At 34.5% G+C, this 19,616-nt stretch overlaps 1 protein-coding gene across 1 annotated transcript in view; it reads right to left on the bottom strand.

Moving 5' to 3' along the window:
- The window catches only part of YAK1 (YAK1-like protein 1), a 60,716-nt gene that overhangs the window by 604 nt on the left and 40,496 nt on the right, over window positions 1–19,616 (bottom strand). The window contains exons 13-17 of the mRNA XM_089815565.1: window positions 19,540–19,614; window positions 19,380–19,454; window positions 18,363–19,231; window positions 18,102–18,281; window positions 54–541 (exon numbers count right to left, since the gene is read on the bottom strand). Of these exons, the coding sequence (XP_089671691.1) occupies window positions 54–541; window positions 18,102–18,281; window positions 18,363–19,231; window positions 19,380–19,454; window positions 19,540–19,614 (1,687 nt within the window). The remainder of the gene's footprint in view (window positions 1–53; window positions 542–18,101; window positions 18,282–18,362; window positions 19,232–19,379; window positions 19,455–19,539; window positions 19,615–19,616) is intronic.

Genomic DNA, 19,616 nt, shown 5'->3' with positions numbered 1-19,616 from the left:
ATTGAAACAAAAGCATAGCAGATAAGTTTCTTGAAGCAGTGGTGAATTAGTACCCCAAGAAATTTCATTTGTGCTCTGTGGTTGGGCACGTGGCATTCCAGACAACCAACTGGAAGTGTTCTCTAACACATGTTCTTGTGGATAGTTTGTGTAACTATGAGCCCCTGTGCTAACGCTACTTCCAATACCAGGGACATGAGTATATTCTGCCCGGTTATCATTTTGAGCATAGGATAATGGATAAACAGAGTTATTTCCCCCATTTGAAACCTGATTGTGCCCCACATTACTTGATTGATGAATAATATGCTGTCCCAACACATTAGGAAGCAACTGCTGATCGGGATTCAACACTGATAGAGGACGATACTGTTGAAAATGTTGCTGGAAAGTCTGTGATGACTGCTGTCCCAGACGACTTGGAGAGTTCTGCCCATGGTGTAAAGGCTTTGACATTGATCGAGGATAACCTGGCACCATTGCATGAACAGATGGTGGACTCCCTTCTGGATTAGAATAACCTTGAACTAATCCGTTGGATCTGGGGGAAAGATGCATGAAAAACAAAGTTGAGAAATTTCATGATAAATGGATGACTGAATAATTTTAGCATGTGAAAAAAATTCCAACCAAAAATGATGATTTTCCTTTCTTTATTAAGTGATATTTTTTTACTGCACAAACTTCTCTGCTTTGAGAACGAGAATCAATTTTCCTTTTGGAATTTTAAAAATAGCTTTATTTCTGATAAATATCAACATGTAAGATTACAATAAGATATTATCACAAAAAAATATCCACATATTTTACCTTGTAAACTTTGCTAGTTATAAGGTAATAGCTTTATATTTGTTCATCTGCTCCTACCATTAATATTTTTCCACAGATTCATGCTTATGCACCATGGGTGCCTATGAACCACATATCCAAAATACATTGAACCCAAGAACTTACAGTGCCCAAATTTGGGTTTTACTAGGTCTTTGTTTTAGCTGTGCAGATCGTACCAATCTCAAATTTTTAGCAGTCACTAATCAAAGGTAGTGCATGAAATCTAATCACTTACATAATATCCTATGAGATTGCAAGTTGGTTGTATTGTCCGAATCTGTTTCTTATGCTTGCAATTTCTAAAGTGATGCAGTTTACTTTAAAAAGGTGAAAGTACTTATGGCCATCTTAACAATAATAATAATTAATAAATGCTATAAATAAAATGCTCACCAAATGCAAAAAAAAGATCTTGCTGGCATGTTTCCACCACCCTATATTCTATCCTATCAATTGATTTCATAGAATATGATTTTCATTACATTTGAGGTAAAAATCTACAAAGACCCATTCTGATCAAAACCATCAATCTCAAAAATTCCAGCAACTAACTTCTTGTTTGTGACTGCACCCCCAACAACATCTGCAAATGTAATCATTGTCAGCTAATCACTTGGGTATGGATGTTTTATACAGTTCTCATCACTAGGAGGTTTGCTAACGTTGACTGGCATCAAACAGTGAAACCAGAGAGGTTTGGCAGTGTCAAACCAGTTAGATTCAGTGGCTTGAGTGAAACAAATCCATGTAAGCTCTCTTCATGCAGGATAGAATAACAAAACCAAGACAACTGATAAGAATATTTGACAAGTGTTAAAATATGATATTATCTTATTGAAACATTAAACCGGAATGCTGGCTAGTTCATTCATCATTTAACTAAGAAGAGGGAAAAACATAAGCCATGCATGAAATAAACCCCTTGCAACATAACAAATATCTTCAAATCAGTTGACTGATAGAAGAGAAGACCTCTATCTTCTCACAAATAAATGGAAACTACTCATCAAAAACACAAATATTATTTTTGGGATTAAGTCCTTTTCTGTCAGATGTAATAGATTTCAGCAAATTATAATTTCCCTAAAACATACTTTGTTAACCCTTCAGTAACCCTCGAACTATACGAATTGTGTCTTAAAAGAGTTTTCCAGCAGAGGTTGTAATGTGACATGTCAAAAGACCAATGGGATGGGTAGGCATCCAGATGAAATCCTCTGAGCTTAACAGTGGTCAGTTTGCATACCCCATGCTTCGAGATCGCACTTGAAAGATTAACCAAAAAATAAATGCTTGGTTCAGCCATGAATCAACATGCACCACATGGAGGAGTGCATACCTGACCGACCCTCACCAAAAGTAAAACCTTCAACTAATCACTGAGTTCCCTCATCGATTGCGATTTTGGTACTAACAGATTCACAAATGTACTTATAATTGTTGATTGGTACTAACAAAACATACACAATTGGTATAATGTGTTTGCAAACCATATAATAGCTGAAAATCCAAGAATCAAGAGGACATATATCAAATCATGTATTATCTAGCAAGGGTTTTTCCTTCATCTTTGCCAGTTCTATATCGCAATGACATAGCCATCAAATCAAACTCAAAGCAACCAGAGAGGAAATGTTTCAGTCGTTCCGTGAACAACAAGACAAAAGACTTCAGTGCTTACAAATAGTATATGAACACTCGAACTGCTATAAGACACAACAAGCTTATTAAGTCTAGTGAGGCTACCCTCCAAATTTCCAGGTGAACATGTAGCACTAATGATTCATTTTTATAGCATCCCAACACGCAAAGATATTTTCATTAACTGACAATTTATCTGGTGCATCATGTTTAAAAAGTCAGTCTTGTGGTACTGAATAGAGACCTAAAACCCCTTTCTATATTCCAGTATACAACAGTATAAATAGTCATTTCAATGTTGATAACCATAGTATTAGCCATTAATTAATCTGAGTGTATTAACATCCTGCATCTTCTACGTGATAGTCCTTGAGACAATACTCTTACTTTTCTTAAAAATATTGGGGGCAAACTGCACTGCCAATTCCATCACTAAACAACAAATAACCCCTTCAGTTATTTTGCTATTTTGAACATGCTAGAATTTGAATTAGGCTGTATTGCCTTCAGAATCATCTAATAAAATCACGAAACAAATAATTATCTGTCTGATATCCAAAGTTCCAAACCATTGTACATACCTTGAACCATCATTATCGTCCTTGATCTTAAATATTCTCTTCCCTTATTCGAAACTTCACAAGAAACTGTTTATTTGTTCTACTTCCGTCTGATGTTTTCTTTCTTTTGTCAACTTTAACTCAATATCTGTAACTCATATATCATCATTAACTGCATTATAGGACATTGTTGTGCCAAGTGATTTTGAGACTTAATGCTTCACAATAGCTTTCTGCTTGTCAACATACATTCAACTTAAACGTCTTTTCCTTGAACCCTGTGGCAACCACCTCATAAATCACTTCCATGTCATCCATAAATGTCCCTTTATAAGATCGGAGATCCTGCAACAAATCTTGCTTTGAAATTTTTCCCACAAACAGAAAATTTTAACTCAACTCCAGTACAGATTATGAATTTAAATCCCACTTAACTTTTAAAGATTCAACTCTACTAGAACATACTCTTCTTGTATCTACTTTGTATAACCATCTTACCTATCATAGCTCTTCTGCTGCCTTTATCTTTACAAGAAAAATTAAAAACAAAACTGCCCTTCTATGTGCATCATGTGCTACCATGCTTCAAAATTAATACACTAGATACACTTTGACACATGCTTCATTTGTTGCAAGCTTAGACATTTACTCCATTGCAACAAATGTCATATTGCTTTTCGAAATAATACAACAATTTATTAGCCAAACCATAAACAGTGCTTGTGCAATCTAAACACTTCTTTGTCTACAAATTTCTAAAGCATCGCTTTGAACTGGCCCTCGATCTTTCAATTTTATAAATGTTGAAAGCAGTGGATCCATCGTGAGCTGATTTTAAGTTATAAACAAATGGAAGCATTTGACTCATGTTTTTCCTGCTAGATCACATTTAAATCGAGCTCTTTTTCCTTTTGTGAAGTGAGATACTTTGGGCACCGGAACTTGTTATGTTATGCTATCATTGTAGGGTAAATCTGGAGTTACAGTGACCTGTTTTCCCAGTAATTAAAATCAGCTATTACTATAATCTCCTCTTTCTTTAAAGTTTTTCTGCCTCAAATTTTATGCACACAATTTCTAATTTCCTGTAACACAAATCCTAGCATAGTGTTAACCGTCCCATATGATGCTGCAGTCACTTCAACATACTAATAGTAAACAATTACAAGATGAGACAATTTTTGAGTTGTCAATTCATAACATCTAGAGAAACAAACTTTATTCTCCGAATTAGTTCAAAGAAAAGCAGCAAACCTTCACATCTCTAAACAATTCTCTAGATTGTTAAAAACATTTCAACATTACCTTAATTTTTCTATTCAAATGCATAAAACCTATACCAAAATGTCATAATACCATTGAACTATTTACAGTATTTAGAAAAAATTCAAAATGTCTAAAATGGGAACCAGATCAATACTTATAAAGGACCCATATTTTACAAACAGGTCTTTCAAATTCATGTGGCATTCCACTCATACACTCAAATTAATCTTCTAGAGTAGCTAGATATTGGAAAATCATTTTTAATAAATTATTTGTCATAATATCCTGAAAGAGCACACCTTAAAAAAACTTTGGTATAATAATTTTCCTAACGCCTTCTAGTCATCCTGCCAACAGAGTTCAATGTCTTCTTTTGGTTAGAACAAAATCTAAACTACAACAAGCAAGAGTTACGACACCATTGGTCAAACTTGAAAGATTGAGGAAAACCTATTATAAAATCAGCACCCATACACAAGTTAGGAGTTAAGACACGAGCATTAGTCAGACCAGTTAATCTACCACATATGTTACACTATCTAAGCTGACTATGATAGGAACATTAAAAAAATCAGTACAGCATGCATTAATTTATAACTATTGCAGCCTACATCATCCTGTAGGTTTTTTTTTAAATAACTCACAAATCCCAAAATAGATACAATTATCAAGGAAGAACTAGAAAAGATGCATTCATAGCATCTCATCTGCTCCAGCTGATCCTTGTTAAGGAATCTTGATCAGTAATAGAGAAAATTTCGATAGTCTTTTTATTTCAAATTGTTTCAAATCTCTATCACAGATTTTATATCATTCCTCGAAGAATAATCTATAAGTATATGTTCAGACTCATATATATATATATATATATATATATGACTGTTACTGTAAATATATATATTAACAGTATGGTATATGTATAACAATCAATGATCTGAAAATTACTTTGAATGTCTTGAACTAATGAATCGAATGCCTGCTGTGTATGACTGTATCGCTGCTTTAATTGATATGTCATAACAGCAGCCATCAATGTTTACTATATATGAGTATGGGGGTTAAGTCCACAAAGGGACATGACTGCCACCATGGCTTATGCCACGGGGACTCATGGGCCTCCATGGCCTTAACCATATTACTTAAACAAGTCAGCGATTCAAAACTAAACACTAGTTTATAATTATGACTTATAGGGCATGGATAATAATAAGTCATGGAAATAGATGACAACCAATGAGGGTAATAAGAATGTTTATCATTCTGCTGTTAAACAGATGTTATTATTAAATGATTCCATTCAATATTTATATAAGGGTGTTTGTGATTATGTCTGTGTGTGTGTGTGTGTGTATTTACTATTCATATCATATTTCACAAATACAATTATATATCAATTTAACAATAAATTAATAATGAAATACATGCTTCAATCCAAATGAAAGTACATTCTTAACACTCCCTCTTAGCAAAAGAGTATTGAATTGTCATAAGCATTTCATGATCAGAATTGCACTGAAATCAACTAGTAGTGCTATCATGAGTTATGAGATTACCGGCACTCCGGGACAACATTGGAATGAAGTCTATCAGATAACAACAATCACAATCTCAAATATAAATAGTCCATCTTATCATGACATCCGACACATTTCGTGACAACAGTTATTGTAGTCAGTCATGGTAAAGCTATTTTCATATCATGATATCTGGCGCAGTCCGGGACACAACTAAAGGAGTCAATCATGATATGTTTGTTATTATAATCACCGACACGATTCGGGAAAACACTAAGTGATAACAAAATAACACAATATATTCTGTATCAAGATATCCGGCACATTCCAGGACAGCAACTTAATGTAGTCAATCTTGACATAGTTGTTAATCATGAATTCTGACACATTACAAGACAGCAAATTAATGTAGTCTATCATTATAGCAGGTCAAAAACTATTGTTAAGGTTGGCACCTAACAATAGTCACCTTACACACACATTCCATGAAAGATCTTCACCTTTTATGACATAACACATAAACGCAATATTGAAATATTTAAATATTCATGAATATATAAATTTCATAATACAGAGATTCAATCTCAGAAATTTCAATTACAATTTAGTCATACCAAGTTTACTTATGAAGTACTCCACTTTTGACTTTCCAAGAGGCTTTCTAAATATGTTGGCGTTTTACTCTTCAATTGATGTAAACGAATTTGATAACATCTATATATGTCATATCTCTTATGTAATGGTAAGGGATTTCTATATGCTTAGATCGATTATGAAAAACTGGCTTTACTGAAAATTTGATGCAACTTTGCTTATCAGAGTGAATCACAGTGGGACTCAAAGGCTTCCCAAATAGTCCACCTAGTTGCTTCCTCAACCACACTACTTGGCGTCCTCCCATGGAAGCAGCCATATATTCAACTTCAGTGGAACCTCGAGCAACTGCTGACTGTTTTATAAAACCAGGAAATCATAGCCGATCCAAAACTAAAACAACACCCTATAGTACTTTTACAATCAATGGTGTTGCCTGCCCAATTCGAATCAGAATACCTTGGAGTAGTATCTCAACATTCTCATACTTCGGGCCAAGTCCAATAGTACCACGCAAGTATCTCAGAATATGCTTGGCAGCCATTAGATGAATCTTCTTAAGTTCGCACATGAAATGACTTAACACATTAAGTAGCATAACATCAGGCCGAGTGTTTACTAGATACATAAGAGATCCAATAATTTGTCTATAGTAAGTAAGGTCTGTAGGTTCTAAATCTGCTGCTTCAACTTTATGCTTATGAAGGTTTGATTCCATCAGAGTAGATAGAGGTTTACAATCCATCATTCTAAATCTAGTCAAGATATCAAAGGTGTATTTTTCTTGATTTAGGAAAATATAATTATCCTTTTGCCATACTTCTAGGCCCAAGAAATAGTGCAAAAGACCCAAATCCTTCATGTCAAATTCAGCCACAAGTTCTTGTTTGCATTTTGCAATAAGATGATCTTCACCTATTATTAACAAGTCATCAACATAGAGAAAAAGTATTAACACGTCACCGTTAGATATTTTTTAAAATATGTTAGGATCAGCTTCATTTTTGGAGTATCCCAGATTGGAGAGATGATTGTATATTATTTCATATCAAGCCTTGGGAGCTTGTTTAAGGCCATAGAGAGCTTTCTTTAGTTTGCATACATAAAGATTTTTGTCATGTGTTGCGAAACCTTCAGGTTGTTCTATTTATACTTCTTCTATAATACCATTCAAAAAAGCAATCTTAACGCCCATTGATGTATCTTCCACCCTTTGGATGTTGCAATGGCGATAATAGCTCTTACAGAACTATATCGGGTGACTGGGGCAAAAGTCTCTTCATAATCAATTCAAGCCTTTTGAGAAAACCCCCTGCCAATGAATCTAGCCTTGTGTTTTTCAATGCTACCATCTGATTTGAATAACCACTTTGAGGAGACAACTATTATGTCTTTCGGTCTAGGTACAACATCCCAAGCATCAATTTTTAAAATAGATTGGTATTCCTCAATCATAGCATCTTTCCAAGCTTGACATGTCAAAGCCTCTTCAACAATTGATGGTTTAGTTTTAGTAAGCTTAGTTATAAGTGCAACATCGCACGTTTGGTCTCGTTGTTACATCCCAATTTTTGGCTCAAATTAAAATTGTTCATGTAGTTGTTGAGGTTGCCTATAAAGTCAGTTAACTAGTAAAATTAGTTACAATCATGTGAAATGGTAGGATGGTTAATTGTTATAATTTCATTTGAAGTTGGCATGCTAGTTAACCGTTATGATGTTACTTTAAGGTTATCTTGGAAGGTTCGTTATTCATCATGAATTCATGGAAAGTGAAATGGTGGTTAGTTGTTATGATAGTTTATGATTAATAACTTGTTATAGTAATTATTATTATATTGAGAAATATGATTTAATTGTGGAGAAATTCCTTGTAGGGAGCACGTCAAAAGGGTGTAAGCATTGTTAGAAAAGAATTGGGCACAGAGGCACCACCATCATTGGGCAAATAGGTATGAATCTTGAATCGCCATAGTTAACGGAAAACGATTAGGCAAGCAAAAGTGTACATTGGGCAATACCATGAGCTACTTGATCAATTTTTATAACAAGAAAAATGTTAAACATTTAATATCACGATAAGAACTATTACCTCTTTGTTGTTATGAGACACCGACAATCTTATCATTAAGAGTATATATATATATACACACACACACATGTGCATACTAAGAGAATATGATGTTAGAAATAAACCATTATTTCTTTAAAATACACACATATATATAGATGTACGTATACTGATAGGTGCAATTTTAGATATAACAAATAGCATGATGAAATCATATATTTTAAAAAATTGAAATTATATATATATATATATATATATATATATATATATATATATATATATATATATATATATATATATATATATATATATATATATATATATATTAGAACTTATGATAAATTTAAAACATATAGTTTCATTTATTAAGAGGCGGCCACCTCCACTTGGTGCCCTCCTTTCAATTTCAAAGACCCTTATGAAACTGTTGATCTTTGAGAAAATTGTCATCTTGGAACCAAGTCGGGAGCTACAAGGCTCCACGGGTTGCAATGCCTGAGGTGGTATTTAATTGTGTGTCTTGCAACAAACCAGGAAATATACCAACCAACGATCTATTTCATTCTTTCCTTCTCACAACTCTACCTTGTTACATTCTTCCTCTCACAACAATACCAAAGATGGGCCATTCAGAGCCGCACGACATAGACAGACTGACTTTTTCTTTGGCATTTTCCTTTCAATCAAGTTTTTTTTTTTACATTCCAAGTCTCTTTCACCATGTTTTTACTATGAGAATATGTTGCAGCTGCATTGAAAACATCTCTATCAAGCTTAATAGCTCTCCATCTTTGAGGCTCGATATGTAGAGACCTCGTATATTTTTTCTCAAAACCGAGTATCTTTTTTAAGAGAGTTATGTAACAAAGATTGATCCTCAAAGCAGGATATGTGAATGTACATGTTAGTACTTGTTGTATATCAGTTGTTGGAAATCATTCCAAGATCAACATGTGATCAAATCTTAGTATGATGTAATAGTCTCCAAGGACCTTGGGCTGGTGAAGCCAATGAAAGAGGGTGGAGAGGAGAGGATTCCTGCAAAGGAAGAGCAACAACAAAATCATAACTCCATGCATGAACATTTATCTTTTAAGATGGTTAGTAAAAAGACCCAATTCACCTCATGATTGTCCAAGTATACTTAGTTGTCAAGTCGAATGGTGAAATTAAGTACCAAAATGCTCAGTGACGTGTTCCATATCTATTTTGGGTAAGAAGGGCCTTTCTCAAATGAGATTTTGTGGGGATATTTTAAGGATCCACGGTTGGAAGGTTAAGCCCCTGACAATGTTCCCCCTCTCCACCAGATGCCAAGATACACACGAGACAGAGATAAGTTATGCATTCAACATTTGTTGGTAACAGGTATTTTACTTTTGAGATATTTGAAATTACAAGTTGAAGATATGTTAGATTGATTTATATCATTGAATTAGTTGTTTCCTTCAATGAAATCAGCTTTCCTCGTCAATGTAAATGGTAACCGATTAGATTAGTTGATCTTCCATTTGAACATGAAATGTATCTGTATGCATGAGATAGGCTTATCCAATGGTTGTTATTTTTGTCTTTCATTCATGTGAATAATGATTACAAATGTATCTTCTAACTATATGTTATTGCCATAGCTAGCAACAGAAAGAAAAGGGATGATACATTGGTATTTGATGTATTAAATGGTATTTGTCTTTATGACATAGTGGTATAACTATTTGTGCCTTAAGTGGTATATGTGGATTAACCTAGGTTTTGCAGATGTTGCCTACACGAAATCTAGTTTTGGAATTTAGGGTATGTAAAACTCAAATTCTTTATTTAGATTTATTAATGATGCTATCAATTGTTAGTTATGAAATTTTTGTTTACTTAATTGTAACCATTAATCTCATTTACATGAACATGAGTGTTATAACTACCTTACCATGAATATGAAGTAGTAATTGTATTTCTATGATATGCTAGTTGTTAGTTAAGACACGGAAATTGTGGATGTTACACTTGTTCTCTTACTTTCTCTAAATACTATCAAGTTCTACATTATTTTCTTTAATCATCTTCCTTGCCCATAGTGGCCTTTTCTTCTTGTTAGAAATTTCAGGAATCTCAGGATTGGATGATGAAGGTTCATGATCTTCTATAATATTCTCCCTTTGATTTCCAATTGTATCCAATTTTGTGATTGAATCATCTTCAGCATTGAGAGGTTGTAGGTGGTGTCTTCTTCGAATTTAACATTTCTACTGATCTCAATAGATCTTTGTCCTAGAACATAAACTTTGTATCCTTTAGTGGTTTCACTATAGCCAACAAATATGCCTTTCTTCTCGGAGGGTTCTAGTTTAGTCCTCTTTTCTATGGGAACATGAACGTATATGGGGCAACCAAAGATTCTTAGATGTCTTAAATCTAGTTTAATCCCTCTAAAGACTTCTTCGGGTGTTATATTCTTTAAGATTGAGTGAGGGCATCTATTTTGGATATATACACTTGTATTTGAGGCTTCAACCCAGAAAGAGATATGTATGTTTTGATAGTGCATCATGGCTTTTGCAGCTTCAATGACGGTTTTGTTTTTCCTTTCTGCAACTCCATTTTGTTGAGGATTATAAGGTACTCTACTCTCCCTCTTAATGCCAAGAGAAATGCAAAATCTTTTAAAGTTTTCAAATATATATTAACCCCCATTATCTGATCTCAAACTTTTTATTTTCTTCCCTGTTTTGATTTTCCAATAAGGCTTTAAATTCTTTGAATTTCAAAGATACTTCATTTGACTCTTTCGATTTTAGGAAGCAGCTTCAATGATGGTTTTGTTTTTCCTTTCTGTGACTCCATTTTGTTGAGGATTATTAGATACTCTACTCTCCCTCTTAATCCCAAGAGAAATGCAGAATCCTTTAAAGTTTTCAAATATATATTCACCCCCATTATCTGATCTCAGACTTTTTATTTTCTTCCTTGTTTGATTTTCCACTAAGGCTTTAAATTCTTTGAATTTCAAAAATATTTCATTTGACCCTTTCAATTTTAGGAAGTATATCCATGTTTTTCTAAAATAATCATCAACAAAGATTACATAATACAAAAATACCCCTAGTAACAGTGTTGACATTGGTCCACATGAATCAGTGTGGATCGTTTTCCTAAAATAATCATCAACAAAGATTACGTAATACGAAAATGCCCCTAGTGAGGGTGTTGACATTGGTCCACATAAATCTATGTGGATAAGTTCCAACATATTTTTTGACTTATGTTCACTTGTAGTAAAAGACCTTTTTGTGTTTTTCCCTAGAGCAAATCCTTTACAAATTCTAGTATGTTCAGATTTTAGATGAGGTAAACCAATAGTAATCTTTCCTATAGTAGGTAGAGCACTATATAGGAGATGTCCTAATCTTCTATGCCACATTTCATTATTATTTGATACTTCACGACTCTGGGCATGTTTTTGATTGTTGCATAGTTTGTATAAGCTACCATCTCTAGATCCTATGGGAATCACATTCTTAATGTTAGAATTTTTAGGCCAAAGTAAAACTTTATCTTCATGGAAGGTGACGCGATAGCCTTGATCAGCCAGACCTGAAATAGAAACCAAATTTCTCTTTATGCCAGATACAAAGAGAACATCTTTTAATTGTAAGGTAACTCTGGTTCTTATTTGAATTGAACAGGTCCCTATTCCTTTCACTGGATACATGGAATTGTCTCCAATGATGACTTCTTCAGTTGAATGTCCTTCAAAAGTTTCAAACTAGTCCCTAAATCCGGCTGTGTCATAAAGCTCCGTTATCGATTATTCAAGTGTTTCTATTTGAGGTTAAGTCACTTGATAATGCTAGGAGGAATGCAAGATTCTCAATTTCTTTAACTTCGGCTATGGTTGCTTGAGCTTTCTTTTGTTCAAGACAGAACCTACATGTATGTCCAAACATATCACACTTGTAGCATTGGACCTTAGAGAGAACTTTGTTTTTGTGATTTTGGTTGTTATTTCCTCTCTTTCGTTTAAATTTCTTTTTCTTCCCTTTGTTGCTTGAATTTGCATTTAGTGCTTGAATTTCTCCCTCTGTATTCGGACCAATCCCTCTTGAGATTAGCCGAGATTCTTCTTGAGTGCAATCGTTCTTGAGTTGATCGAATTTAGGTAGAGAAGGTTGACTAATGCATTGGATAAAAGATTCCCATGAAATTGGTAATCCTCTAAGGGCTATTAGAGATAGTTCCAAATCATCTACATTGTTTCCGATAGTAGAGAGTTGATCTCTTAATTAAGTGATTCTCAAGAAGTAAGATGAAATCATCTCCCCTTTTATCATTTTGATACTTAGAGACCTGCTGCTTTAATGTGCGTAATCTGCTTGCATTGTTGATTTCAAATGTATTTTGAATGATCTTAAACACTTCATAAGCAGATCTCAGTTTTGATATAGATAGAAGAATGTGATCTTTAACAGCATCAATGATTATTTTCTTAGCCTTGTTGTTGCATCTCTTCCAAGATGTCTTATCTGGTTCATTTTCAGGCATCTTAATGTATTCTTCTATGTAGAAGTCCAATTCAAGTTCTTGAAGTATTGCTATGATCCTGATTATCCATGAAACAAAATTTGAAGCCCGTTCGAGCCTATCCTCAATTCTAATGTCGTTCACCATGATGCTACCTTTTTATTCTGATTACAGGTCTGATAATTTTGACTCAAATTTTACTATCTTTATTCTTCTCTAACTAGGCTCTGATACCATGTTACGGACCTTGATCAGTAATAGACAAAATTTTGAGTCTTTTAATTTCAAATTGTTTCAGATCTTTATCGTAGATTTTATATCAGTCCTTGAAGAATAATATATAAGTATATGTTCAGACATATATCCTTTATATACATCTCAGATATTGATTGATATAATATATGACTATTAATGTCAATATATATATATATATATATATATATTAACAGAATGGTGAATATATAAAACAATCTCTGAATCAATGATCTGAAAATTACTTTGAATGTCTTGAAGTAATGAATCCAATGCCTGCTGTGTATGACTGTATTGCCGCTTTAATTGATATGTCATAACATTAGCCATCGATGTTTATAATATATGAGTACGGGGGTTAAGTCCATGAAGGGACATGACTCCCACTGTGGCTTATGCTATGGGGACTCATGGCCCTTTGTGGCCTTAACCATATTACTGAAACAAAGTCAGTGGCCCAAAACTAATCGCTAGTTTATGACTTATCAGGCATGGATAATATTTTAGTCATGGAAATAGATATGACACCCAATGAGGGTAATAAGAATGTTTATCATTCTGCTGTTCGGCAGATGTTATTATTAAAATTAAGTCATGGAAATAGATATGACACCCAATGAGGGTAATAAGAATGTTTATCATTCTGCTGTTCGGCAGATGTTATTATTAAAATTAAGTCATGGAAATAGATATGACACCCAATGAGGGTAATAAGAATGTTTATCATTCTGCTGTTGGGCAGATGTTATTATTAAATGATTCTATTCAATATCTATATAAGGGTATTGTGATTATATATGTATATATATATATATATATATATATAGACACACACACACCAGGGATAACTTTAGTGGCAAATTTCACTCATTGGGGACCCTGAATTTGGCGAGAAAATTTGTACCTTGAGGGTTGCCATGTTGCACACACTTTACAAAAATTGGGTCCCATGCTTGGACCAATCACCAATAATGATACATAATTATTTTTATTTTGGTGATGATTTTGCCAATGTAATCTAATCTTTCCACATGATAAATTAAATATTTTCGCTGACAATTTCTGAGGTTTGTCTTATTTGATGGTCACATTCGCCAATCTGTGGTAAAAAATTGAAGTTAGGTTAATGTAAAGTACATAGACTTGACAAGTGTCTCTATTCCGGAGACTTTCCAAGTAACTTTTTATCCTTCTTATCTTTGGCCCAAATAATTGATTGTGGACAGGTGTCATTATTCCAAAGACTCTCTAAAACAAGTTGTTCTTCAACATTTTAGCCAGAAGTAGGATATATAACATTGATTTAGGATCATCTCAAGTTATTAAAAAGGGTTACTATGTTTGGATGATATAAAATTATGGTTTCTAGGTATTTGTACTTTTGGTCACTATTTTATTGAATTATTAAAGATTCGCCAAGGTTTTTACAAAATTTTCATATGGCGAAAATAAAATCACCAATAAAATTAAATTTTTCCCTACTCTGAAAAAAAAATCGCCAACAGAAATTATTTTTTCCCTCCAAAATAATGTTGGATTCGCCACGATTTTATACTTTTTCCCAAGGGGGGTTTCTTAAAGTTACATCCCTGAAATACACACCACATATATAGACACACACATACATATGTATATATGTGTATGTGTGTGTGTGTATACTATTCATATCATATTTCACAAATACAATTATATATCAATTTGATAATAATGAAATTACATTCTTAACAATCCTAAAGACACAGCCTGACCAGAGTTCAAAATGTTGGGTCCTGCAACAACTCAGCCAACTCAAAAATAAAATTAAAAACTTAGCAAAAACATAGCAAATTTTCTGAACATTTTAAAAAATATAAATTTGTAAAAATATTCAAATGTATTATCTTCATTCGTTTCAAATCTGTTTTCTATTTTTAGGGTATTCTCTACCTCAAAATTGTGCTTATTATATCTTTAAATTCCTCTATTGTCTTGTTTGTCTTGAGTCATTACTACAGAGGTGTGATTCCACGTGTAGAACATATACATGCAAACTTATTCCCTCTTATCATTTGCAATCCTAAAAAGTATTATTAAATTATGTGAAATAGAATTCACCAAATGCCTAGATTGTTCTAAAAAGGGTTCATTAATAAGATAGTGTATATTGGATTGGGCATATTAAATTTTTTTTTGTTAGTTGATCTTTAGATTTCCAACATGAGTATGAATAGTAACATAATTGTTTCTAAAATTAATTTCTATTCTAAGTTCAACTGTTAAGAATTAAGAGCTTAACTATGAGAACTAATTTAGGTTAATACTAGCATAAATGCTCGAACACCTAGTAGACCTTGGCATATTGAAAAATGTAGTAAATTCTAACGGAAATACATAGATGTGGATTACCATGGACTATATCTTATAATAGATAAGATTGTGGGTGTAATTAACTGCTTAAAATTTTGCATGATTGCTTTCCTAAGACACCATTAGGAAAGAAATAATAATCATGACTCCTTAGTGATGTGAAGAATTATTCTTGCAAGATAAAGTTCTTGCGTAGAAACTAAATATACAGGCATTTTGAACTTTAGCCAAATAAGAATACTGTGAGGATGTTGATTGCCCCATAGATATAAATAGAGACTGAATTTGATAGTCTTGATTTCCTATATGTTCAGGTGTTTGAAACAATTGATAGAATGAATGTGTTTGGATATCTGAAATAGATATATATTCTTATCTTAACACTCTTGGGAGGGAAGATAGTTTTCTTTCATTCGTTGGAACTATATTTTGTACTGAATATGGGTAAACAGAGAAGGGCAAATCTATCTGTCGCCAAACATCTTAAGAAGATGCCTTGGCCAAAGCTTCTGAAATCATTTGTTAATAATGATTGTGTTTCTTTCTATCTACCAAATCATGATATTAGATGCGTATCTTTTTCTATATGTGTGAAATTGTATGTTAGATATATCTTGTTGCAACAGAGTCCATCTCACCCAACAGTGTTCCAGATTGCTCATTACCTTATGTTGGGTCAGATAATCTTCAGGTTAGTAAACAATTGCAGGGAAAGCAGAGAAACTTCATGATTTGGTGGAGAAGCACCTGGATCATGTTCTCGTCTCACAGTTCACAAACGAAGAAGTGTTTGTGGCAATTGAAGACTTCAAAATCTTATAGTATCACTACAGTTATTTATGCAATAGACCTTATGGTCTCAATATTGTAATATTTTCCTTAAGACGGGATGAACTATGTAATTGAATGTTACATTATTCTATTATTTCAATATATGAATGAAATATATGCAGCAAATGTGTTTTAAATTTGTCTATGCCTTCACAAATGAAATTGCTGCTAATTACTTGTGTACTTTTACTTTCCAAAATCAAGTGCTTTCATATTTCCATCTATGCTCTCCAAGGAATATTGACCTCTAAATAGGTCTGTTGTTGAGAAAAAGTAGAGTTCAATTCCTCGAGGTAATATTTCTTCGTTCTCCCTAACACCTTCTCCCGTATACAAGTGTGAAACATATTTACAACAAATATCTGTATTTCTTTGCCATAATTAGGACAAGCATTCAAATGGATATGCCATTTTCTCACCCATCTACAATTTTCATCCATGACTTCTTTCTTATGCTCAAAACATCTTCGAAGACAACACTGACCTGGTGATTTCTAACTACATGTCTCGGCTAGAAGAATCTCACATGGGGCCAAAGTCTGTCACTTGAATTTTCTTGTGGTCGTGCATTTTTAAATTCTCTCTACATACAGCTATTTGATGTCTAAAGTGTTGCTCGCCCTCACTTCAACGACAACACTTTAGACTTGTGGTGTTGCAAAGTGTGCAAAGTTGACGAGGATGCATAGGAATAAAGGTAAGTAGAAGATTTAAACCAAATGTAAGATTCAGAGCGAGGTGAGAGAACAAAGCAGAGTGTGATAAGTTGAGCATAGAGCTGTCAGCAATGGAAACAGTGCTTCTGGATATTAACATGGACAAAGCAACTCTAACCAAATTTTTCATAATAATCACCTGTTTGGTTTCTTGCTACAAGTGACCTTTACAGGCATTAAGGGCCTAACACACTTCCACAGCTCAAAAAAAGGAAACTAGCAAGAGCTGCCACTAGGACAGAAAATATTCATAGGGATGAACTTGCTCGCATGGAGGACCATGGTAACAGTGGGCTAGTGAAGCTGCAGTTGCAGTGGCTGGTGATGGTTGTATAGGTTGGGCTTCAACAGCGTATAGTGGATCAGGTGAATTCTGGTGGGGCTTGTTGGGGGGCTTCAGACTCTTCCCTGAACTTGTAGTCTACTAGTTTTTTTGGTTTTTTTTGGCTGTTTGGATTTTTTCTCATGTTTTTTACTTACTCGATCCCTATGCAGATTGTGCAGGCAAGCCTCTGTTATATGTTCTGCTTTGATTCTTCATTGGGCATATCAAGCTGGGGCCCTTGATAGAACTTCATACTATTATCCAATTAAAAAATTAGAGTTAAAAGTAAAATGTAGGAAAAAAAATTCCTATTGTGTCAAGGAATGCCTAAGATATTTTAAAACGGTCTTGCATTTTCAGTATTTATATTCAAATTGCAGTCATCCTATGGCTTCCATTTCCTAACCGAGAAAACCACACTAAAATCTTCACAAGAATATTGACTTTTCAGGGATATGTATTTCTAACTTCTGAGCATAAGGAACTGGGAAAGACAAATCAAGTGAAGAGCCAAACCAGTTCAAAATTTAAATATCCCTTGTAAGGGTGGGGGAAGTTCTTCCTCAGCATGCAAATTGATAATGAAAATATTCTGTATATCTGTTTGAAGATAGCTTTAGTTAGAAAACATAGATATACCTGTATGCATTTGAATTGCTATTTGAACTTTGTGACTGGGTATGGCCACGACCATATCTACCAGTACCAGTACCAGAAGTACTGGCAGTACCTGCTACTTGACCTGATCGTATACCTCCACTAAGCCCTGATTTTGGTGAGATTACTTCAGTCCCGTCCTCTTGCAACAGAAGTTCATCACTAGAACAAAAACAAGAACAGTAAGCAAAATTGAGAATTAGCATTCAAAAAAGTTCAATCAATTTTGTTCCATTCTGTTACCTGTAATTTGGATCCCAGTCTCCAGGATCGGGTGGTGGTGAATTGCTTTCCAATCCCTCAGAAGTCAACTCTGTTGAGGTGAGAAGAATACCCAATGAACCAGAAGCACGTGGACTGGCATTCTTTTCAGCATTAGATACAACTGATGCTGTATTCGTTCCATTTCCACCTTTTTGTTTCCAGTGTTGAAGATGAGCATTTCCTTGACCACCACGAGGCGAACTAATATAACCACCTCTAGAAGTTCCATCTGCAGAGTTAGCAACACCTGCATCCACATTTCCAGGGAAACTGGCTTGATGACCCTGCCAATGTTGTGCTACATTCTCCTGAGGTGGCAGATGCAAACTGCTAGGCATCCCCAATCCTCTACGTTTATGATACTGTCCTACGGCAGCTGCTTTACCCAAACCTGTCACATGGATGCCACTCCTCGCAGGTGATGTTGGACCATACCTACCAGGTGAACCTATTGGTGAGCCAGATGAACCTTGCATCTGAGAGCTTGGAGGAGTAAACTGAGAGGGACTGGCTCCCAATGACATTGGTCTGAACATGGCACTGGAGGGACTTACACCAAGTGCATGCCCGGGAGGAACTTGTGACAACCTCCATCTTGTGTCAGGGCTTGTTCCAAGACCTGAACTACCATGAGTAGTCTGAGTCTGACTGTTGATCCCAGCCGCAGTTGGCCGGTAGCCGGTATAAATATTATTGGAGTCGCCATAGCTACCAAAACTACTTCCAAAGCCAACACCATCCCCATAACTACCGTGGCTTCCAAGACTACCATAACTGCTTGCATATGAAAAAGGAGCCAGCTGGTATTGTGGGCTATTGTACCGAATGCCTTTGTTCATATTCGTGACCTGATCATTTAGTTAAAACATAAAACTATCAAATTAGTAAAAAAAAAAATGAGAAATCTACTACAGTAAACAATTATACCATGGCAAATTGAGAAACTGGCTAGTGAATAATTGCAAGATGAGATATCTAACAATATCAAATAATAACCTGAGGAGAAAGACCAGCGCCAAACCAGTGGCCTGAACCTGGATTGTGATCCACCATAACTATCTGACATACAGGCTACAATATGAAAGAGGTCACAGGTTAACAAGTGTTGAATTTAGACTATCTGCATAGAGTGTTAAATTTTAGGCCCACACCTTACCGTGCGAGGTGTTTCTGGAGTGGGCTTGTAGGGTCCAGTAAAGGCTTCTTCAGTCACAAAGGGATGCTGTGCAGCCT

This window comes from Cupressus sempervirens, chromosome 2 (assembly GCF_028749045.1).
Source record: "Cupressus sempervirens isolate cs-2001-9-10 chromosome 2, ASM2874904v1, whole genome shotgun sequence".
In the NCBI taxonomy this organism is placed as follows: domain Eukaryota; kingdom Viridiplantae; phylum Streptophyta; class Pinopsida; order Cupressales; family Cupressaceae; genus Cupressus; species Cupressus sempervirens.
Note: the sequence above shows the minus strand (reverse complement) of the source record. Positions and strands in the feature narration are given on the sequence as shown.